This window comes from Rhincodon typus, chromosome 11 (genome assembly GCF_021869965.1).
Source record: "Rhincodon typus isolate 14 chromosome 11, sRhiTyp1.1, whole genome shotgun sequence".
Taxonomy (NCBI): Eukaryota; Metazoa; Chordata; class Chondrichthyes; order Orectolobiformes; family Rhincodontidae; genus Rhincodon; species Rhincodon typus.
The window spans coordinates 29,442,178-29,466,638 of NC_063342.1; the positions used below are offsets into that span (position 1 = coordinate 29,442,178).

Below are 24,461 nucleotides of genomic sequence, written 5' to 3' on the forward strand. Positions count from 1 at the left end.
TCACTGTAAATTTTGGTCAATGCCCCTCAGTTGTAGACTTCAACTGGTGAAAATAGACTTGCATGCAACACCCTGTCTTAATATAGCAACTGTAACACTGCTGATACCTACCGAAAATCAATGGCTACATAAAATTTACTGGCACCCAATTTGGAGACTAACACTGATATTCTGCAGCCATTTTTGTTTCACTCAAGGAAGTTTGACTTCCATTGGCAATTCATAAATAAGTAAATCAATTCTCTGTATCATTCATAAATATTCAGTTAAGTCTGGATCATTGAATTTTCAAGATTCACTGAGTAATTCAGCAAACAAACGCTCAGAGTAAAGAAAATGAGACATAAAAACTGAAAGAACTGCAGCTGCTGGAAAAGCTCAGCAGGTCTGGCAGCATCTGTGAAGAAAAAGATCAGAGTTAACATTTCGGGTCCTGTGACTCTTCCTCAGAACAGAAGACATATCCTGTTGTTAATTAGTAAAGTATCCCTTTAAGTAATAAAGCACTACTTAACACTTTTAATGTATCCAACATAAAGGACTGTATCATATTGTGACACCCCTAATCAAAAAGCAGGTAACCATAGGCAGATTAACTTAACATCTATTGTTGAAAAAGTATTAGAATCTGCTATTACTTCCTTAATAATTGAACATTTAGGAAATCATAATTGAATCAAGTAAAGCCAGTTGGTGGTTATACACCAGTGACCTTGTTTATAGGTGTTAAAAAAAAGATTTTGGGACTGCTGTTCAGAATGACAAATCCAGTCCTCTTGTGTACTACAAAAAAAGTTTAGATACCAGCATTCACAAGCTTGAAAGAAAATAAGAATATTTCACTCCAACAATAAAAATGGACAATTTATTTGTTAATACTGATTTAATAAAATATTTTACCAGAACAGTTGAAATATTTGAAAAGTTACTGAAAACTCAATTCAAAAAGGGGTCAAAAGAATATGGAGTAACATTTAAACTAATTACACATATTACTATTTTTCCACATGTTAGACAAATAATAAAAGGGCATCCTTCTCAATGGAACACTGACAAATGAAAACAAACCTAAATAAAAAAATACTAAATAGTTTCTTATTTAAGAAACATCCTCAGGTCATAGCTGACTTCCAATGAACTCAACCAATAGAATGAAGACAGCCCTTAGCAGTGCACTGCATCATTTCAAGCAGGTGAAGAGTTACTGTTCAGCTTAGAAACAGATTCCATGAAACAGACTTTGCTCAGCATTTAAACAAAACAAAAAATCTAAACTTTATACCACATGGTCAACATAAATGAAACCACAACAAATGGTTAAAAGGAAAGAGAGGAAATGTGCATGTCAGTTGAAAAATTAAGATTGTTAAATTTCTCCAGGCTCAGAGCAGCTCAGTATCACCTCCAGGATAAAAGTAAAATATTGTGGATGGTGGACATCCAAAATAAAAACTGAAAATGCTGAAAAAACTCAGCAGGTCTAGCACCATCAGTGTATAAAATAATTCATGTTTTGAGTCCAGTATGAGTCTTCTCCACTTGTTTTGAAACATTAACTCCATTTCTCTCTCCACAGATGATGCCAGACCTACTGAGTTTCTCTCTTTATTTCACCAGCAGTATGATTAATTGCTATAGGTCCTTACATTTTTCACAGGTTTCATCTAATGAAATAAAACAATGGCCTCTAAATACTCAATAAAGTAAGTGACCTTAAGAAGCTTTCTCAAGGTCAGATTTTATACACAAATAGATGTGAATAATTCACATATACAATTATGGGTAGTACAAGAGAAAAGCCTTTCTATTTTATAATTAGTGCACGTGACAGCTATTTAGTTTCAACATTTGCACTCAAAGATATGAGGAAACTAAATGATAAGCTGATTGTGCAAAAGTATAAGGCCAAATTGAAACGGAACCAAAATCTGAATATGACCAGTTCAAGAATGTAATTCACAGTTTAAGGAAAATCATCTGGCAGGACAAAGGCCATTCCTGAAACTGATTTCAAAATCTAAATTTAAGAACTGCTGATGGCTTTTCTGCAAATCTAGAATACATGTTGAGATCTATCCCCAAAATAAATAATTTCCACTGTGCAGGTCAAATAATTAAAACCAAATTATTTTTCAGTCTCTGAATTTTTTAAAAAAGTACACTTTAACATGACTTTGATAACGACTAACAGCACTACACTGACAATTGACTATAAAACTGAAAATATCAAAAAGAAATTAAATGCTTTAACATTTTCAGTAACTTTTAAGGGAAAGCAGCAATACACCCAATACACTGATAGAGGTAAAATCTGCAAGAACTGCAGATACTGTAAATCAAAAACAAAATTATAAATTGCTGAAAAAGCTCAGCAGGTCTGGCAACAGATGTGGAGACACATCAGAGTTAATGTTTTGGGTCCAGTAACCCTTCCTCAGAACTCAGATTGACACTGATAGAGGTCTGATGTAGATGGAGGGAACAAAATGGAGACCAAACATTCCAAGTCCCATCTACAACTGACCCCCATTTCACTGTCAGCACAAAAAAAATACCTACTTCATCAGATACCTACTTATCTAAGGCTATTCTAACTTTGATATTGACTGGAAATGAAAACCACTGCTGCATCATTCTTCAATTTTACAGCAAGTCAAAATTACACCCCCACTATATTTAATCTAATAAAATATTGAGCTGTATTTAGTGCATTTATATATTTATAAATTGTGAAAATAAAAACCACATTAGAAAATATCACTGGTAATTTCCCCCATCCCCTCAAAATTACTTCTTAATTGCCTATAACTTTACCAGTGCTATTGTACAGACAGACCAATAGATGGCAGTATAATAGCGTAAGACATATTTTGAACATGCCACACAGTTGATAGTGAACCATACAGGATAATACTAATGGAGACGCAGTGGAGACACAGATCAAGAAACTACCATTAATCTGTTACTGTAATTTATGAAATATATATTCATTTAATAGCCACATTGTTATACATCATACAGTCAGTGATTTAAATGGTGATTAGCTTTAATACTTTCGGTCTCTTGAGTTTAGATGACCATAAAACTGCTCAAAGTAAACAGCTAAAGTCAGGTTTCAACTAGTATTAAGGCATGAATTATTCAGCCTCAAAGCTATGAAGCAAACCTACAAAGCTACTGACTGAACATAGGTTACAAAAGATAGTCATAATTTACATAAGGATGGATATTTGCCCTGAGTTTTGTTTCACCAGAAATTATGGTGACACAAGACAAAGCTGAACCAATGATTCTCTTCACAATGTAACCTACAGAACAGACATTGACAAAACGAAGTTAATTTATTATCCCATTATTGAGTAAAGCAAATAAGATCCATTACCAATGTGAAGAAAGGAGTAGATACTTCATGAATTGGCAAAGACTATTTGCTATTTCACAGTCTTCCGGCACAACGTTAACAGTGCAAAATCTAATCCTTTCTTCGGACTGAATAATCGGCTGACGCTGGTGCTAACAAAGTGATACCAGACTTGAAAACTGACAACACTCACCCTTTCCAAACAAAAGGATGCTGTCACTCATGACATCAGCAATAATGATATTGTTCTACTCCATGCTCACAAATAGCAAAGTTGATGTTCTTATCCTGCTACACAGTTCTATTAAAATGTTGGCACATAATCGAATGGAGGCAGTTTTACATTCAGTTGGCCATAATCAGTGTATAGATGCTGTGTGCTGTCTCTGATGCTTCTGCTTCCCTATATCCAGCGTTATAAACTATTTTAAAATATTAAAAAAAAAACTTGGTTGTATTTTGGAATTGATCCAACTAACGATGTCACAACTCATGAAAGTCAGTCAGCACTTTTTGTTGCCTTAACCAGAAACTTCTCAATTAATTTTGTTCTGTTAGAATACAATGTGGATGAAGTAGCTGGGTCATAAGACAAAAGAGGAATAGAAATTATTTTTAAAATGCTGAAGGCTGTACACAATGGGAAGCTGCCGAGGTTACAGTCAAAAATTACTTTGAAAGGCTATACATAGACAAATATATGTAACTGCACATTCAGAAATTAGTTTTTTTTTTTAATAAAGAAATTTCATTTTATCTCAGAAAAGATTCAGTAGTGAAGGCCACATGCTTTTTGCACCTGTTGATAGACTGAAATGCAGCAAACGAAAGCATCTTCAGAACGAATTCATTTAGTCTGTGTCTAGATTAAATGATGAGGGTGGAGAGTTCAAAACTGGCGGTGTGTCCCCATCAGTGCAGATGACATGAAAGGAATGCTGCAACAAGGCTGACCGATCCCAGAGTCCACATTTAAAAATACTGAGACCGATAAGACCATATATCCCACTTAAGCAAAGTTCAGATGACTTTCAAAAATCTTTTGACAGCGGTAAGCAGCAGAGATCTCAAGCAATTCACAGGAGTGAAATTCAAGGAGAGTAAACTTTCTTCTTCTCAGTTGAACCCTGATTCTTAACGTTATGGCTAGTAAAAATACATAAGCATCATTCTCTATCTCCTACCAGAAACCTTCTCAAGAAACCCACTGAAACAGACTGCAGTCAGTCAACACGCAATTGTTCCACCAGTTGAATGCTACTTTAAAATTCAATGCTCCTCAGAAATTCGGATGCCTATTCTCTGGGCTTTTCACTCGCAGATGAACAGCTATGGATTGAGACGTGGTGAAATAGGAGGAAAGCAGGCAAATTCTCTAAGAATACTTCTTGCCATCTCTACATCATTGTTAGCTATTGCAAGTGCCCGTTTTACATCTTCAAAGGAGTAACCTTCTCCCATCAGTTTTGCAATCTTAGCATCCACATTTTCTCCTGCTTGGCTACAATGCAAAGAAGTTGGCTCTTGAACATTATTTTTCTTGTGGTAACTATCAGGTGCAGTCCTGCGTGGGAGTGGTTTAGGTGGTCTGGCTGGAGCCTGTGAACTATCTGAAATAGAAATCAAAACAATGAAAGTCTAAAGTCCAAAGACACAATGACAAGGGAAAAGTGTCAAGTGGTATACTTGATCATTACCACTTCAGTTTGTTTTTACTGAATTTTAGTAATGAAATGCCCAAGTACTCCATCAATTTGTCAACAAAAAACTAACTCAACTGGTATATTTTTGTATAACTTCAATAACTCACAGCCCAAATAAAACTTTAGCACACCATCAAAAAATTACAATACAGAGAGGCATGTGCACACGTCAATTATTGTCAATTCCTCAGTAAACAAAATTTTGTAGCTTATTGAATCAGCCAATCTGGTTTTACGTTTTATCAACCTCAAGATATTATACCTTTCAAAGAAAATCTACATAGTTACTTTTTTTTTGACATAAGTGTATGAAGTCAAAAGTATACTGGAATGAGATTCAAAGTGAGTAGCATAACTGGAATGTGTGTGGACTTGCATAGAGTGTTCAAAATAATGCCAGTTTCTCATATCTGAACAGTTCATCTCACATTCAACATTAAAGAATATCTGTGTCCAACAGATTATTTAGTTCCAGTTATACTTGGTTCCTTCAGTTCAGGTTTTCCATATTGTACCTGCCAATGACGGGAGTTGATCATATTCTTGTGACATCCTGTTGGATTTCTGATTATCTTCAACCATCCTTCTAGCTGGAGGTACTGGAAAACTTGCCGGGTCAAAGACAGAATCTACTTTAAAAAAAAAATGTTTAAGTAATTCTTACTAATTCTTTTTCAATTTATGTTTACTTAGCACTTTACCACATATCTCAGATATGTCCCAAACTGTTTTACATAAAATGTGTTATGCAAATAGCGAGAGTTGCTATGTGGACAAGCAAAGTAACCATTTTATGTATGATACAGAGATACCAGTTGACTGCAATGACCAGATCTGAAAATTTCAACTTCCAGATGAGGACACCAGAAAACTCTTCTGCTTGAATAATCCTTTAGCATACAGACAAGGATAGGGTTTTAACATTTCTACTAAAGCACAAAACCTCAAATAGTGCCGATTCTCCCTCTGTCCTGCATTGGAGAGTTGGTCTGATTTGTGAGATCAATTTCTGGGCTCAAACACATTATTTTTTGACAGAGAGACACAATAGTGGATAACTTGAGTGGACTATCTGCAGAAGTCAAAGATAAATACTTTGTCTTTTATTACTTGGTCGTGAATTTACCTATGGATTAGCAAATTTCAATGGGTCTCTTTCACCTATTGACAAAGAACTTCATTAACCATTCCAATGCTATCCTGCCCAGCCTGACATTTTCTATCCTCCATTAAAAAAAAACTATACAAGATGGGTTTCTGAAGCATTACATTGAAAACCAACTAGCAATTGGGCTATTTTACATTTATTAGTACACAATAGGCAAAGGGTTAATTAATAACCTCGCTACAAAAAAGCTTTGGGAAATAGTGATCATTATTCACTAAAATTTTACATTAAGTTTAAATATGATGTTGCTCGTACTGAGACTAGGGTCTTAATTCTGAAAAAAGGAAACTATGAAGGGGCAAGTTGGGCATGGTGGATTAATAAAATACACAAAGATTTGCCATTGAACAATCAATGATTAGTATTTAAAGTAGTAAATACACATTCCTCTTAAGCACAAACATCCAGTAGAAAAAGTGAATTATCTGTGGCTAACAAGTTAAAGTTACAATAGATTAAAGAAAGAGGCTTATTAGGATTGCAGAAGATGTGGCAAGCCTGAGAAATGGGAGCAAGTTAGGATCCAGTGTAGGAAGACCGAGAAACGAAAACATGAATGCAAAACATCAAGAAACATTAAAACAGACTATTAAAGCTTATTCAAGCGCATGAAAATATAATGATTAGCTAAAACAAATGTGGTTCCAATACAGATGCAGACAGGAGCAGGAAAATTGCAGAGAAACTAAACAATTACTTTGTGTATGCACTTTCATGGAAGGGGTTACACAAAACCACACAAAAATATTAGGCAACCAAGGGACTTGTAAAACTGAACAACTGAAATCTATTGCTATTAGATTCTAACTGGATACGAGATGAGCTGGGGCCCCAGAGTGTGGAAGAAACTATAGATTTAACTTGATGCATTAGTGGTTGGTTTTCAAAATTCTATAGATCCTGGCATGTCAAACTGAAAAATAACAAATGTGATCTCAGTATTTAAGAAGGGAGGGAAGGAGGGAATGGAGAACTACAGACCAGTTAGTTTTATCATCAGTGGTGGGGAAAATATTAGAATCTATTACAAAGGATGTGATGACTTGACACTTAAGTAAATAATGGTAAAATCAGGCAGAATCAACGTGGATTTCGAACACAGGAGTTCTGAGAAGGGGTCACTCGCCCTGAAACATTTACCCTGATTTCTCTTAAGAATGCTGCCAGACCAGCTGAGCTTTACCAGCAATTTCTGTTTTTGTTTCTAGTTTACAGCATCTGAGTTCTTTCAGTTTTTGTACACTTTTAGGGAGGTCAGGACACTAGGAAAAGATGGAGGGATAGTTCTGTTAGTTAATGATGAATGACAGTTACATATTCGCAACTACTCCTTGGCTTATTGTCACATTATATATGCTTTCAGTACAGCTCATCCAGTCCCTCCTACTGTTAGCTCTTATTATCACTTAATTATTCAGCTTTTCTTCTATCCTAGCCTACTATCCATAATCTCCTGTGTACCTATCCCTTTCAAATGTCTCTCTCTCTCTCTCTCTCTCTCTCTCTGAGAGCCATCACCACCTATTCACTCACATCTTCCATCTTCCCTCTTCCCACTCCCTCCAGTCACGCCTCCCCTTAAGCATAAATGCCACTTTTTCCGAGCTGCAAACAGGTTTGATGAAGATTCACCACTCTTGAAACATTAACTCTGCTTTGTTTCCATAAATTCTGCCAGACCTACTGAGTTTCAGCAGCCATTCTTGTCTTTTTCTCAGAGCTCTGGCATCTGCAGTTCTTCGTTTTACTTTAGCCTAATAGAAATCTCCTAAATTTAGGAAACCAAGATGTGGGAATAGTTTTGGTATAGATGGAAATTAGTAAAGGGAAAAATTAATATGCAGGAGTCTTATACAGGCTTCCGAACATAAACACGAAGGTAAGATGGAGCATTAAGGAAGAAATAATGGAGTTTGTCAGAATGGCACAGCGATAATCACAGGAGATTTTAATCTCCAAATAGACCGGGGAAGTCAGATGGGCCAAAGTTGTTTCAATGAGGATTTCAGAATGCTTTTGGGATAAATTCTTAAAACAACATGTTCTGAAGCCATCCAGCCTTGGTTGGTTGTGCAATGAGATAGGATGAATGAATAATCTCATTGTGAAGGCATCCCTACACCTAGCTAACAGTCACCATAACATGATTGATTTTTCCATTCAGTTTGAGAGAAAAAGGAGTGGATCTGAGACCATTTGTTTAAAAATTTAAAAAGGTCAATTATGAGGAATGAAAGAAGAATAGGCTAAAGTGAACTGATACATTCGATTAAAGAATAGTTCAATAGAAATGCAGTGACAGCCAATTAACAGAATACACGAATTAGAATCATTCAGGAGAGTAAAAGAAAAATTCTAAGGAAGAGACTCACTACTGAAATGTTAACTCGAAATATTAAAGATAGCATCAAACTTCAAGAAAAGAAATCATTGTGCAAAGACAGATTTGACAAAAGGCAAAGAATAACTGAAAAATAAATATGGAGGAAAAAATTATAGTAGGGAAAGCTAGTCAGAAGTATAAAAACAGATAGCAAGAATTTCTATAAATATTTTTAAAATAAAAGGCTTGATGAACACTGGTCACATACAAAGTTAGCATGGAGTACTGATAATGGAAAATAAAGGGATGGCAGATAAATTGATTAGGAACTTTGCATCAGACTTCACCATAGAGAATACAAACAACATCACGGAAACAGCTATAAATCAAGAAATTGAAGGGAGGAAGGAACTCAGAAAAATTACAATTGCCAAGAGGTAGATTATTAGCCAAGATCCAAATGAACATGGAGCAGGCTTGATAGGCTGAATCCTGAGTCTTGTGTTGCTAATGCAAGAGTTAGCGATTTATAATGTTTAAACTCCTGCTGTCTCAGTTGTCTCAGTTAAAGTTTACTGAACGAAATTGCAGTTTGTTACCTATCCTGTTTCCTTACATTAGTCTGCTGATTTTAAATAAAGTCATTCACTGATGATTCCTAACTTAACAGGCAATGACTAATGGATATATTAATTATACTAATCATTAATATTTGAAAATAAGCTAATTCTTTCCCACATCTGTACAAATGATCAACTCCTAAAAAACAGTACACCACTTATGTAATATGAATCTCCCGCATCTTAAGTAGTGTTCGGAAAATATGCTGGTTTCTGCTTTAGCTCTCCCTTATTACACTTTCATTGGAGGAGGCAGTAGGAGGATTTATTGTAGGTACTAATAGCAGAATGGTAATACTATTTCTAACAACTATAATCATTCTTGTATTTAGTAATTTCAATATATGGCCCAAATCCAAAAAGCACCTGCCTCATTGCAAATGTCACTAATACCTTGTTGAATAAGGTATTACTTAAAGATCAAAGTATTATTGCACATAAACAAAGACAATGCATTATTTGATTTCAAAAATAAACAGTTTTCAAGCACAAGTTGCAAACTGTCTGATACTGGCTGAACGATGTATTGTAATACAAACATAGGTCTGTGAAAGTTTATAAATAACTTTCTTCTACATTTGTTCTATAAAAACGGAACCTGGTTTAAATTACACAGCTTAATGAAGTGGTGACAGCTTGCAAGGTTTGATTGTTTTTGAACGATCTTGGCTGAAAATATACAATTTAATGTGACTGCTTCTCAAAACTTCAAGAAACACAATTTAACCAAGTGTTAAATATCACAGCAATATTGCAATACTTGCAGCCCAAAAGGTACAGCACTGAATGATACCAGATTTGAATTCAAACTCTAACCTAATGAAAGCCAGTCAACTCTACCAGGAGTCCCCACCTATCCCTCAAACTAGCCCTGGTCAATCCAGCAGTAGCAGATCTCTAAGTTAAAGTGCACAGTAATGACATACAGGGGAGTTAGGATAACAGAAAATAAAAACTTAGTTGAAGATATGGAAATGCATAGAAATAACCAGTAGATACATGATATATTAAAATTCTTAATGTTTACATATTTACTGTTAACATTTTCAATAAAGGATTCCTACATAACAGTTAAACTGCTGACTAAACCTGTTAAACGATACTGCATCCTCTCCTTCCTGGAGTTACTGCAGTGTCACCACTGGTTCAGGTATAATTGAAGCAATACAAGTTTCCACAGCCTGTTTCCATTATAAATGTGGACACAAAGCTTGACAATGGAAATATAAAGACAGAATGCAACGCTTTATAACAGGGGCTTAGTTATTGCTGTGTATCCTGGTCTGATTGTCTCCAATTGTCAAAGTTTTCTTTGATGACTGTGTTGTGTTCGTTCCTCTGTGCAACAACACAGCAGCTTACTTTATTAAAAATATTTGAAGTAGACTAGACAAACTCGAAAAAAGTCAATAAAAAGAAATCACCTGCTGGTAGTCTGCTGTATATCACAATATAATGTAAAACACCATGGAAGTTTTCAGTATGTTTGAACAAATAGAGGCTCATTCATGCTTCATTTTACACAACTCTATCTTAACCGATGAAAAACTGAATTACCTGCACTAAAATGCAATGGACCATGTCCAGATGTAGGTCTGCTGCCTGAGCCAGAAGATCTGGGCAGATCAGGGAGGCTAACCCTTACAGGAGGTGGAGGCGGAGGCAATGACAGAGGAAGGCTGTCAAGTGTACTATTATCACCTGTGGGCAAAAACATACACCAGGTTTAAACCAAACAGGAAGAGGTCACATTGGCATTTGCAGGCTTAAACAAGTCAAAGGGCCTGTGTGACAAGGTATTTAAGAACAACCTCAAATCCAAAATCTACTATGGACAAAACTGGAGATTAGTAGTTAAGTCACTAGAGTGTTCAACAAATACAGTTGCTGATTTTCCACGGAATAAAAAAAAAAGGCTTCTTACAGTACAATACCAGAAATAAATTTCTGTTGAGGAAAATGGAAAAGATCCCATTACAACCAGATTGCAGGGAGACAAATTTCCAAGCATAACCTTCTATCCTGACTCTGTGACGAAATGCGCCTGTGAGAGGGATTTGTTCTATCCTGCTCCTCTTGGAGAGGTGTTGTAAACCAGGTGCCAAGGCACCTGCTCCATGGAATGCAGAGTAAATAGCTTTGGGGTTTTTTTTAGACAAAAGTAGTATGAGGGGGGTGGAATCAGGTCAGACAGTCCCAGAGTTTTAGTTTTGCTTTCAGTTGTTCAAGTTGGAGTTTTGAAATTGAAGCTGCTAGATACAGCTTGTGCTCTCTGCTGCTATGAAAAGTTTGAGTTCTCTCTGCTACTAGATTCATTCTGTCAGTGTTCCTTCTCATGGTCTGGAGGAGATAGCAAGTGAGCAAATCTGTTTTGCTGAATTTCCTTTTGCCAAGAGTGTGTTTACGGGATGCTGCTATATCGGAACAGTTGATGAGGAGTAGTTAAATTAAATATTATTTAGTTAAGTATTTCGATAGAATGAAAAGTTATGCCAATTCTTCTTTTTATGTTTGTATTTTAACTGTGGCACAAGAATAAAGCATGTTATGCTTAAAGCCTAGTAGTTTAACGAAGTGAATCACATCTGGAATGCAGCACCTTACACTTACTTTTAAATAAGATAAAAGTTAGGTTCTAAGGCTGTCTCCTTGATGTTTTGATGTGGTTTGGTCTGGTCCACAACAACTCCCACCCAGAAGTATGCTAAACTGAAGACAAAAACATCCAAATCTCCAGGGCACCTCTTCAAATAGCAAAAGACTGCTCGAATAAAGACATAATACCTATTTTAGACACAAATACAGGAAGAACTGAATGCTGAATATGCAATGCAAGCATGGCTCTGTTTTCACAGTAGTACAGAGGCCATTTGCATCATCGTGCCTGCAAAATTTCTATTACCTAGTGCCAATCTCCTGCTTTTCCTATATCCCTGCACACCATTTCCATCCAAATAATCAGTAAATGAACCAACGGAACCCGCATCTACCACATTTTCCAGGGAGTACATTTCATAACCTAAGTCTACGTGAGAAAAAAGATTTTTCTCAAATCACCTTTTCTTCACATACACATCATTTTTTCTAGTGGTCAAATCTACTCCTTATTAAGGACAACTTCAGATCAAAGAAAAATGTTTTTTTTTTGAAAACTTACCATAATTTGGAGACTGGAAGAGTTGCCTGCTATCACATGCACGCCCACCACAGCACATTTTCATTTGCCTCCCTACCTCCATAATCTATCCATACAATTCTGAGAAGGCCCCAAGAGATAACCTGCATCAGCAAGCTTGAATGGTATCGACAGATTGCAAGTGTTGTGTAGAATTTCTTCCTCAGTGTCTCTCAAAAGTTTTTTCAGGATAAGGAGTAGGTCACTAGGTTCCTGTAGTCTATGCTGCCATTCAATAATGTGATGACTGATGAGTACCCCAGTAACATACAACTACATTTTCCACACATTGTTCTTCCCTCAATTTAAAATTAACAATTCACAAGCATTAACTGCCTCTCATTATTACTCTTGAAAGATCTAGCTGTAATGATCAGGCTATGTAACCTAACCCTAAACACACCAAACAGCAGAAACTCTTTTTCCATCTACCCTATCAAATCCTCGTAATATCGTGAAAACTTCTTTCAAACTGTTCCTTCATTCTCTAAATTTCAAGGAGTACATCCCTATTATATTTTATGTCTTCTTACAATTTAACTCTTGCAGTCCAAGCATTATTCTAGTAAATCTATGTTGCCCTCCCTTCAAAGGTAATCTATCATTACAACCAATATAAAGGTGTAATCCTTAAAGGAGCTGAAACATTATCAAACTTTGACGGAACCCATAATCACTTAAATTGGTGAAGAACAACCCAGCATGATATTGTTTGAAACAAAATGCTGAAAGGAATAATTTTCTCTCTTTCCCCTTTTGCTGATTTGCATTGTCTATATTATTCCAGGAAAATATACTGAGACTGAATTGATATAAATAAATGACAGAAATACTTGTGTTCATGATCATTTGACTGAATTTAGTTGCAGATGCTGCCAGCCACAAAAAGCCAGACAACCTCGTATCCCTTAGTAATTATCAGCATTCTCTGTTTAAACAAGAACATGCAATCAGGAGAACAGACTAAATAAAAAGTGTAAAGACAACGCTCAAACTAATTAGGATTATTATTTCTGGGGCTCCATACGTGCTTCAATGGGGAACTTGACAAGCTACTGATTCAAATTATGAAAGACCCTAATCTGATTCCTGGCCTTTGCACTGCTGGCAGGTCTCAGGCATGAGAGAAATAGGAATGCTATAACTGACTTTAGTGGTGCAGCAGTAGGTAAGGGAAGAAGGAAGGTTCATTAAAGCAGCAAGGTTTTCCCTCCCCTAGTCCCTTCAGTCATCATTAACTGTAAAGGGTGTATGTGACTTGTCTGACCACTGCTTACTTTGTAGTCTCAAGCATTAAAGCAACTGCAAGAATTGAAATGACAGCATGCAAGAAGTGCTAGAAGATTGCCAATTTCTGTGAAATCAAAAAGGACCTTCAAGACAGAAAACTGGGAAGCATACAGTGAATATTTGAGTATGAAAACTGAAAATGCTAGAAAAACTTTGACCAAACCTGTGAGAACTGAAACAGAGTTGATGTATCAAGCTCAATATGACACTGACAGAATTGAAAAGGCTGAAATATGGTGGTTTTTGTGCTATTCTCAGAGGGAGAGGAGCAATGGGAACAGATGGTGAGGGTGCCCAGAGCAAAACACAAAAGGTAATCTTCTGGTGTTTACTCAGAATGTTCAGTTTGTCTTCCTATCAGTCTTCCTCTATTGCTGACCTAAGTTATTTTTTTTTAAGAAATTTGGAAAGTTAGAGGAGTAGGCCATTCAGCCTTTTGAACCTGCTGTGCCATTCAGTACATGATCTGGCTGATCACTGAATTTAGCACCCTGTTCTTGCTTTCTGCCATACCCTTTCATCTCTTTAGCCTAAAGAACTATATCTAACTCCCTCTTCAGAACATTGAATATTCTGATCTCAATCCCTTTCTGTGGAAGAGAATTCCATAGGCTCACCACTCTCTGATGAGGAATTTCTCCTCATCTCTGTCCTAAATGGCTGACTCCATGTCACTAAACACACTACTGACCCTTGGCTCTAGACAGTCTGGTCATCAGGAACATTGTTCCTGCATTTATCCTGTATAGTCCTGTTATAATTTTAGAGGTTCCGCTGAGATCCCCCTTTATTCTTCTGATCCAGTCTCTCCTTTTTTTTGGCTTTGTGCTTGGGTTCCCAAGACTTTTAATTCCCTAGCAATTATAATTTTCCTCAATCATGAGTAGTTTTTAAATCATGCCATGACTACTTTCTTCAAACTATTATAGCACAACCTTGAGTAGGGGAAAAAAATTCCCTGCAATTTGCAAAGCTGGCCTACTAATCAGAACAACTGTATTCCTGGGCCTTGTACAGCTGTGTTTCACAAACATCCAATATGAACAGTAACAGAATGTTACAATAAAATCCTCCAAAACCTAACAGTCCAGCAAGTTAACAAATGAGTAGTTGAATGATAAAGATTAGAAGGAGTCATAGTTTTGTTTTGTTTTTTCAGAAAGGGTCAAAAGTTTGCTCTCCAATCTGTGAACTGATCTCAAGTCAGATGTAAGCAGATAAATCTAAAATTTCCATTAACACTCAAGATAGGTAAAACACCACTGCCACCCACACACAACTACTGAAACCAAACATATGTGAACAGCACTGGAGTGATTAGTGATGCACTCCACTCCAGAAATTCATGCTAACAATCAAAGCTCATGCTGAAGACAGAGATTGACATTATTCATGAATTTGTATCCAGCTGAATGCCAAGGAGAGACGGTGAGGACAGAAACACAAGGGGAATACTTAGTGAGAAAAATAAATTTTAAAAACTTCTTTGTTAAAGATTGCATCAAAAATGACCAAACTTTTAACTGTTCATTTTATTCAAAAATAAAAAATGTAGGTTAACAACTGCTTTGAATGTATTACACTCCAGTACAGTTAATTAGGCTCTCATTTTCTTTTTCAATTAGTTGTAATTATCAAATTTTATGTTTGATTTTGGATCTACAGGATATACACACAATTTGTCTTTTTAAAAAAATTAAATGCTTACATCTTTTCCACAAGATTAATGATTATGATAAAAAATTAACAGTACCTCCATTATGGTAGATGCATAAACGTGACGATAGGTTTTGAAAGGCCACGCTAACTATTCAGGAATCACTGGGGCCACAGTACAGAGGCAAAATATGACCTGAAACCTTTGACAGAAGCAGTACCCTCAGGTCATTGTAAAAATTATCATCCATGCTTAATGCTTTTCTTTCCTTCTCCAAATGTTTATTTTTGCTTCATTTCTTCCATGGCTCTCTCTGACCAAAAGCAAAAATACCCTTGACTTTACTTCTACATTGATGCTTGCAAAGTGCTTTTCCCGTAGTTAATTTCAAATAATTTTGTGAATTTTAATAACTCCAAAAAGATTGTAAATTGCTTGCAAATCCTATCATGTTTAAATTCTAAACTTAAAGTTCTTCCTTTAAACCATGAACATTTAAACCACATCTTTTAAATGTCTGGATTTAACCGTACTATTGTTGTATTTGTTTTAATGGATATTGAAGATAAGTAAGAATGTATTGTAAAAATGTAATGTCAGAAGTGTTTAAATTTTGAACAGATTGACTCAGCCTTTTCTATTCTACAGAATGTTGAGCAGCTGAAGACAGATTTTTGTACCATTTCTTGGTGAAGGAGTTGCTATTTTGCACACACTGGTGTTTTGAATGAGACCAGTAAAGGTTCTTTACAAAGCATTTTGAGTTTTGAATAGTGGAAGGAAAGTTGCATATTTTGTAGCTGTTTAACCTGCACCAGCTTACAACAGGGCAGATACTGCAGTCTTGCAGCCAAGACTGAGAGCTCCACCAATCTCCATCCTACTGATTGAGCCCCACCTGATATCCATGAATGGTTAGTAGTAAGCAATCTCAGGAATCCAAAACTTTCCTTTGTGTTAGGGAGGAGGGCACAGAAGTATTGGACCTCAGGTAACCTGGTCAGGAAATAGACCTTCAAACCTGCACAACCAGAAACAAAAACAGAAATTGCTGGAAAAGCTCAGCAGGTCTGGCACATCTGCAGAGAGAATCAGAGTTAATGTTTCAGGTCAAGTGACCCTCCCTCAGAACCTGCATCACCAGACTGAGGACTGAAAATTCAAGACTACTCTATTGGCAAATTCTTTCCAGCCTGCTCAGTGTGAAAATAAAAAAGTAGATTGGTAAGAGACTGAATCAAATAAGTCTCACAGAATGGTCCATTCAACAGAATGGGAAGTAATTCTGTGCCATTTAATAAATGGATGGCCCATTCAATAACACGAAGATTGCCAATAATCTGAATTTTCTGCCTGTCATACATTCTCAAAAATAAAAATTTACTTAGTCATAATAGGAGTCATAATGTTAAGCTCCTATTATTGCATTGTCATCTTGATTACATACCTGGAGGAGGAACTAGAAGATCATAATCAGAGGGTGTTCTGTTCAGAGAGGAGCAGCTGGGTTTTTGGTTGTCTCTTGCTGGAAGTCGAGCTGGTGGTAAGGGGGCTGCAACAATCGGCATCTCAAAAATGTCATCTGAAAGTAACAAAAGTACATTTTAACTTATTTGCATTTTTACAGAAGTTTTTTCCCCCGTCATTTCCTAAATATTCAATGTCTGACTGGACTATAGTTCCATTGGTCCTAGGAGTTGTCCCCACAGTGACCATTCCTTTTGTAGAAGCCTACACAAAGTACAAGTAGACTACTGAACCCTCAACAGTAACAATGTTGAGCCCAGTCATGTGCTCTTACATCCAACCCATTGCAGTTTTTGTACAGGAAACAGGAAGAAGACCCTGTTCGACTTTCTTGTACACTAGCCCAAGGTTAGTAGGGCTTACTGAATATCACAATTGCTGCTCTGGCTAAAATTTGATAAGTCTGAAGACTGAACACAACCTATATAGCTTACTGCCATACAATCATGTCAGACATGTTTTCTCTGAAAAATATATGTTTTTGAAGAACAGAACATGATAAACAATTCTCATGTAGCAGTTACAAACTTTGGAGAAAACAGAGAACAATTTTCCTTGATAACAAGGTGTAGAGCTGGATGAACACAGCAGGCCAAGCAGCATCATAGGAGCAGGAAGGCTGACGTTTCGGGCCTAGACCCTTCATCAGAAATGGTTTTTCCTTAACAATTTTCCTTAATATGCAAGTGTAAAGAGAGAAAGGCATAAGTTCCAAAGTTTCGTTGTTGAATACCACTACAATGGCCAATCAGAATTTTCCACTAGGATCATATTTCTGAAAGCAATTATTTGGTCAGTGTTATGATAATAAGGCTCTATCAATAAACATAATCTAAACCACACAGCTAGTGGAGGAACTAGGAAGTGATAATCACAGGGCATTCTGTCAGAAAGGAATAATTTCTTGGATCAGGGATTTAAAATGAGCAACTTCTAAATTTATTTTAGACAATAAAAGGGCACTGAAAGATCAGCAGGCAAAAATGACTGTCGTAAGATTGATTCCAAGAACAAATAAACTATAATAAACATTAAACAACAATGCGCATTTTAGAGCTCCTTTAATGTTGCAAAATGTACATTGACATGAGCATTATCAACACAATTTGATATTAAGACACATGAGGAGATTTTAAGGTAGATGACCAATTGCTTGGTCAAAGAGTTAGGTCTTGAAAAGCATCCTAAAGGAGGAGAGGGTGGTGGAGTGCCTTTAGATGAGGTATTTCCAGAACTTAAGAGTATGGCAGCTGAAAGGATAGCGGTCAAATGCTGGTAGGGCTATAGAAGGTTTATTAAACATCAGTAGTTTGACATAATTCTTCCAGTTGGTGCACGGTAGAAGTATCAATAATTTTTATTCAAGGAATGTGCTTGATGCTGGCAACTGTTGCCCATTCCTAACTGCCCTTAAACTCAGGGGCTTGATACACGATTTCAGAGGGTAGTTAGGTTAGACTGGATAAGGATGGTATATTTCCTTCCCTATATGACATTAATGAACCAGATGGGCCATTATCATTGAGGACAGCTTTATGATCACAATGTCTGAGACTAGTTTTCAATTCCAGATATTCTTAAAATAACAATTATCTTATTACAAATGAATGATTCTATGATAAAACATTCATCATTTTTAATTGTGATAGGTATTAATATTACAAGCAATAATTAAGAACAGGTGGTGTGATATTTCCTTTTTAAGTGAAACCAAATACAAGGATCACATCTTCAGGAGAGGCAAGCTATACTCACTGTATTTAGAGGCTTTTATTTTACAGCTAATAATTGTTTATTTCAATTTATTTTCTTAAAATAAATTTCAATATAAAAAGGAAAAATCAAATCTATTTTACCTATTTCCAGTGCCTTAGGTTTCTTTGCTTCTGATGTGTTGTTGTGTATTCCATTAGCACACTGTCCATTTTCAATCACTCTGAAACGTTAAACAGAAGAAAACGGTAAACTGGAGAAAGTTACAGGAATTGGGAGAGTGAGACATTGGGAAATCAGAAGCCAATAAGTCAATGAGCACAGTGAGGACTGAGAAGGTTAATTCCCTTTCAGAATGTAAAATATGCAGGAGCGAATGTAAATGGATTTATATACTGTCCTCTCAACTCAGTGCGAGTTCAGATTTGTTGGGAAATGGCACACTTTATCTACTTATGGTAAAGTAAAATGAACATTTTGGTCAACACTACCCTTTCAAAATAATTCATTTCCTAGCACTCTTTCAGTAAATACCAGATAATATTCTGCAAATATGATTCAAGTTAAAATCTATGATTTTTTAAAAATATAAACAAGCTTTCAGAATAAGTCAACAATAAGTTTTATTTAAGCCTTTTAAACATTCATATGAAAATATATACATTAATTATCTACTATTTGGGCATATACACTACCCAAAGTGAATTCAAGTCAAAACTAGATCTATCTTATGCACTACACTGCAATAGTTTAAGGGCATGTGATGTTGATTTCTGCTTTAGTTGCATTTTTGATTGGGGATTTAAAAAATAAATTTTATACTGAAGTATCACTGATGCAGCGCACATTTACGCTGGAGTCATATACTGAATTGATCTAAACCTTGGCTTAGTAGGAAATCATTTCAATAAAGTCCTGTAAGTCCAACATCAAAGTACTTCCATCCAGAAATTTCATGATGCATATGCCACAAAGAAAATTTTAAATGTTTTAATTTTTTAAGAAGAGTTATTAATACCAAAATGAAATGCACTTGTCATAGTTTTAAGTTAATGATACTCACTGTTAACACAAAGTCTCACACAGTCAGCTGCAAACCAAAAGTAAACCTGCTGGGATTCACCAAAACTGATGGAAAGAAGTCTGAGTTAAAAACTTACCAGTAGGTCCAGTCTTAAGGAAACATAAAAGCACAAATATATAAGGCTGCGAAAAACTAAACAGCAGACACATTGACAAAGTCTAGACAATTCTTTGTTCAAAAATGTAGAGAACTTTGTTAATGTATTTCATAGTTGTAACTTGTTCTAACGTAATACTTATGATCAAAACTGCAACTCAAATTTCATTTGTCCAATTTGAAGTGGGGGTAGCCATTAAGTAAATGTCCACAATGAAAATATCACAATAATGAAAGTAGTCAATTATTCAAATCAGACTTTAAATTAATTGATTAAGGTTACATTTCCTCTCCTAGAGTTGCAATGTAGACGTGAATTCCAGTTTGGTTAACACTGAAAGGAACTCAACAGCCTTCTAGCATGAGAGGAAGAGCCCACCAGCGACCATCAGATTACTGAAATAACAAGTTTGTGTTCTAAGCGCAAAATGTTCACAAATCCATCATGATAAAGGGCAAAACCTAAAGCACAACAGAGAGAAAACTACTAGTCAAAATAAGTGAAGTAACACACTTGGTTGTAACTTAAAGGATAATGATCATGTGGGTGAGGTGACAGTGACCCTTGGAATTACACCTCAGCATCACCAAACTGAAGGTATTTAAGTGTTTAAAATGTAGCTTTATATTTTAAACACAAACCATTGATTTGTAGCCTGTTAAAATTAACATTCATGTTTATCTCTAATGAACTTGTTATCTTAGAATCTAGACAGTGCATACAGTATTGATCAAGCTTTTGATGCAAGCTAAAAGTTATTTTTTTAAAAGTACATATATACCAGTATTGTACTACAGAAAAGTAGAAATTATAACAATCATCTTGTGATGCAATGAAATCAGACAAGTCTAACCAAAAACAGGAAACTTACTTTGATGCACGTGGCTTCACAGCTTGCAAATGGGAAGTTTGCACAGGTATGGACACTGGATATGATGATGGAATCTTGTATTCATCTTCATGAACCTCATTAAGCCCTCTTTGAATTTCTGAGTTTGGCTGTTGATATCTACAAAAGTAAACCTTTGATAAATAGAATGATTCAATGCAAAGAAGTTCCCCATCAGAGAGCTTTACATAACACATTGCTCCTGATTTCAAACAGCTGTCACCATAATTGACAGCAGCCCTGCTAAATGGAAGAAAGAATTTTGCAGTAGCATAATTACACAGTTCATAAACTCTGCAATTTAGTTCCCACTTGCATTAAAACCTTCCACACAATGGTTTTCATTTTAATTACATTGCCAGCATGCTAAATTTGGCTACTTTAAATTAAAGCTTCATAAGAGGTAACTCATAGATAAAATGACAATTATCTATTTTTGGTGACCACAGAAGTTTGAAGATTTATTTAATATGGCTGCAGTCATTGGTAAGCCACAAATTCAGAGGATTATCTCTGTCGACTGGTTACCACTGTCATACAAAATGCTGATGTGCAACATCGTTTGATTGCGAAGATGCAAAATTCTTGACTTTCTGCAAAGAATTGTTAACAAGGGATTATACAAAATCCTGAAAACAAAATTCCTAAAAAAGAAAGACAAACAAAATGGTGAATCTTCATTGGACTGCCCTTGCTCATTTCCTTTAGCTGATATAATAGCTGTTGTGATTAACGAAAGACCTATCCACATTCCACCTTTTTAACTTAAGGATGTTTGTTATGAAAATCAGTTGGAAAAAAGCCAGATGGGGAATAGTAAAACTAGCCTAAAATAAGCCTTTCAGAATTGCGAATGTAAGCCTCAACTTTGGCATTATGTTAACCAATAGAACGCAAAATTAAAATTAAAAGAATTAAACTTCACAGATCTCTAACCTCTCTTGATTGTCCGAGATCATACACCATCTTGCAAATAAAAAGAAATTGTAAATGATTGCAACTTCAAATTGTTGCAGACAATGGGCTTACGGGAGCGGTTTACCTTCATCACTCATTTTCTTTTTAGGACTACACATTGCTATTAAAGAAGCAAAGGTTAAAAACTAACTGTATTAGGCAGTGAGTTTAACATGGATATTCTATCCATCAGCATGGCTTTTAAGTACAAATTCATTTATGGATAGTTATTATGAGTGATGAATAAATTTGTAAGTGCTCTAGTATGATAATCATTTCCTCTCAACAGCGAGTTTAATTTTGACAGTGATTGTTCTTCAGTTGATTTTTTCCAATGAAAACTAAAAACTGAAATAATGGATTTAGGAGACTTTGCAGCAAAAAATTGAACTAATTTATTCAATTGTTGTTTATACATTTCTTAACGATTATGATTTTGACCTTGCCCTTAAAGCATTATGTACAAACAAAAATACTACCATATAAGCAAATTGTTCAATGATTTCCTGGAACAGAACAGTGACCTTATATGCAATATGTTGTAAACTTCATTTTGCAAACAAAAAAAATCCTGTCCAAGGACATGTTTTACCTTTCAGGGGAAGGAGCAGCAGTAGGAACAAGTAATTATTAAGGACCTTTAGAAATTAAACATACCTAAGTGTTTCACAGAGTCAAAGTAAAGTTTGATATCAAGCTACACAGGAAATACTAGTACACATAAGGCAGATTTTATGGCATTTGTTGAAGATGGAGGGAACAATGGAGAGATTTAGAGAGGGAATTACAGAATTTAAAGCCCATACATCTGAAGGAATGGCAACCAGTGGTGGAGCAATTAAAATCAGAAACGCTCATGTGGCCAGAATTAAAGGAATGTAAATATTTTGGTCAGCTGCAGAACTGGAGCAGATTACAGAGATAGGGAAGAGCAAGGCCAAGGAAAGACGTAAACAAGGATGTGAATTTCAAAATCAACATGTATCTTAACTGGAAATCAATGTACATCAATCAGCACTATCGTTAGCATTACAACCAAAGTAACCTTTCATCTATGTGCATGCCTGCACAGTGAAGACTGTTAACACTGTTCAAAAAGAACAGCCATCAGCAAGCCTGATTCCGATAACATTAAATGGCGTTCCAGTAGAGGTGACAAAATCATAATCAGGAATACCACTTGACCCTTGTCCTACCATGACACCGATATCAACACTAATAATCATTGTAGACAAGTAATTGAACTGAACACATTTCTAGTTAGTACAGCAGGATCACATTGAGAGAATAATTCCATTACTACTGGGATTAAATGAACATTAATAATTTTAGTAAAAGATCATGCTCCAAGTTTCCCCAATCTTTACACTTCTAATAATTAGCTGGATTTAGGATTACTAAACTACTATAAAGCCACCAAGACTCTGTGTTGGTGTATCCAATCATACAACATAGTCATTTTTCATTAAAATTAACATCAACTCACTTTGTGTTGTTGGAAAATGCTGTAATTGTTGGAGGAGGAGGAGACTGGCGTGGTGGAGGTATATCGTATTCATCAGTCCTCAGAAGTCCATTGGTGACTGTCTGTTAAAACAGTGAACAAATTATTGTTTACTGCAGAAAAACTTCAACGTCTGCCATCTAAAAAGTTTTGAAACAGGCATTTTGACTTTCCCAGCAATTCATATATCTTTAATAATTACACAATCATGCAGTAGTGAACAGTGCATGTATAAAACTTACCCACTTATATTTATTGATTCACATTAATGAGTGACCTTGAATGAAAACTCTAACCACATAGGATGACCAGGATCAATGGCCTATTTAAAGACAGCTGTCTAAAAGCTTCTGAATCACATAAAGCCATATGCTTTTCTTCTATCTGAAGTTTTTTCTTCCATGTTGTAATCAAGACTGGCTGAGCAATTTGACAATGCAACGATAACAAGTACAAAGGCAATGACCAGAGACAAAAAATCAAAATTGCAGATAACATGACTGCTGAATAAGCATTAAAATCAGACCATGGACATAACAACATTAACTGTACACACAGGAAGAGTATAGTTCCAAATGAAAAAAAAATCCTAATTCTACACCATGTAATCTGCCACAATATGATCTAGACTGTACATCACGGCTTGATGAAAACCTGAAGACGTTGCAAATTTAAACACAGCAATTAGGTCACTATTGTTAATCCATTGCTGAGGTGTAAGACTATGGTTTATCACCGACTTCATGTGAGTTCGCTGCAAACAGATGTAGCACCTCTCCAAAATTCATGATAGCTCTATGGTTAAAATTCTTGCAGAAAGCAGATTTTACACTTTAAATCACACTACTAGAAAGTAAGCACTGCAATGCGAGGAACCTATACAACCTAAAAGAAAGGTACCAGTCTTGATAGTAACGACCAGAAAACAAACCAATCCCAATGCTTACACCTGTTTCTTTCACTTAATATCATGATTTCTGAGCCACAATAATACCAGAAATGTCTGAGTACTTACTTCCCTTTGCATTGGCTTAGGGCTTAGATTTCATTTGTATTGCTAAGTTTCCATCGTATATCTGAGCTTTCCCTGTATAAATCTGCTAAACTAAATGTTTCCTCAGGTAATGTTTCTGGAAGGGTTAATGTTAGAGGCTACATTACCCTCCATCCAATCCGATGATGTCATGGAGTATTGCATGGGGAAATCAGGAGAATAACTATAGATCAAGAAGGGGACAGATGTGACCTCTATCTCCCCCAACAGCCTTAATAACAATGTCTAAGTAGCTAATGTTAGGACTCACCAGTGATTGTTCTTCTACCACTGAAACCAAATAGGCCCTTGGATCCAGTCAAGGAAAAAGAGGAATGGTACGGCATCCTTCTACATACA

At 35.8% G+C, this 24,461-nt stretch overlaps 1 protein-coding gene across 2 annotated transcripts; it reads right to left on the reverse strand.

Annotated features, from left to right (window-relative positions):
* Window positions 1-2,966: 2,966 nt before the first annotated feature.
* LOC125484440 (E3 ubiquitin-protein ligase CBL-B-like) lies at window positions 2,967-24,461 on the reverse strand. 2 transcript variants are annotated; one of them, XM_048603199.1, is made up of 8 exons: window positions 24,373-24,461; window positions 23,051-23,151; window positions 20,590-20,727; window positions 18,681-18,760; window positions 16,745-16,879; window positions 10,733-10,876; window positions 5,580-5,696; window positions 2,967-4,971 (listed from the first exon to the last, which is right to left on the reverse strand). In XM_048603199.1, the coding sequence occupies exons 5-8, from the start codon at window positions 16,863-16,865 to the stop codon at window positions 4,691-4,693; spliced, it is 663 nt and encodes a 220-aa protein (XP_048459156.1). In that variant the 5' UTR covers window positions 16,866-16,879; window positions 18,681-18,760; window positions 20,590-20,727; window positions 23,051-23,151; window positions 24,373-24,461; the 3' UTR covers window positions 2,967-4,690. The 2 variants fall into 2 exon arrangements, with proteins under 2 accessions (XP_048459156.1, XP_048459157.1); XM_048603200.1 differs by having other exon boundaries at window positions 5,580-5,693; window positions 24,373-24,456.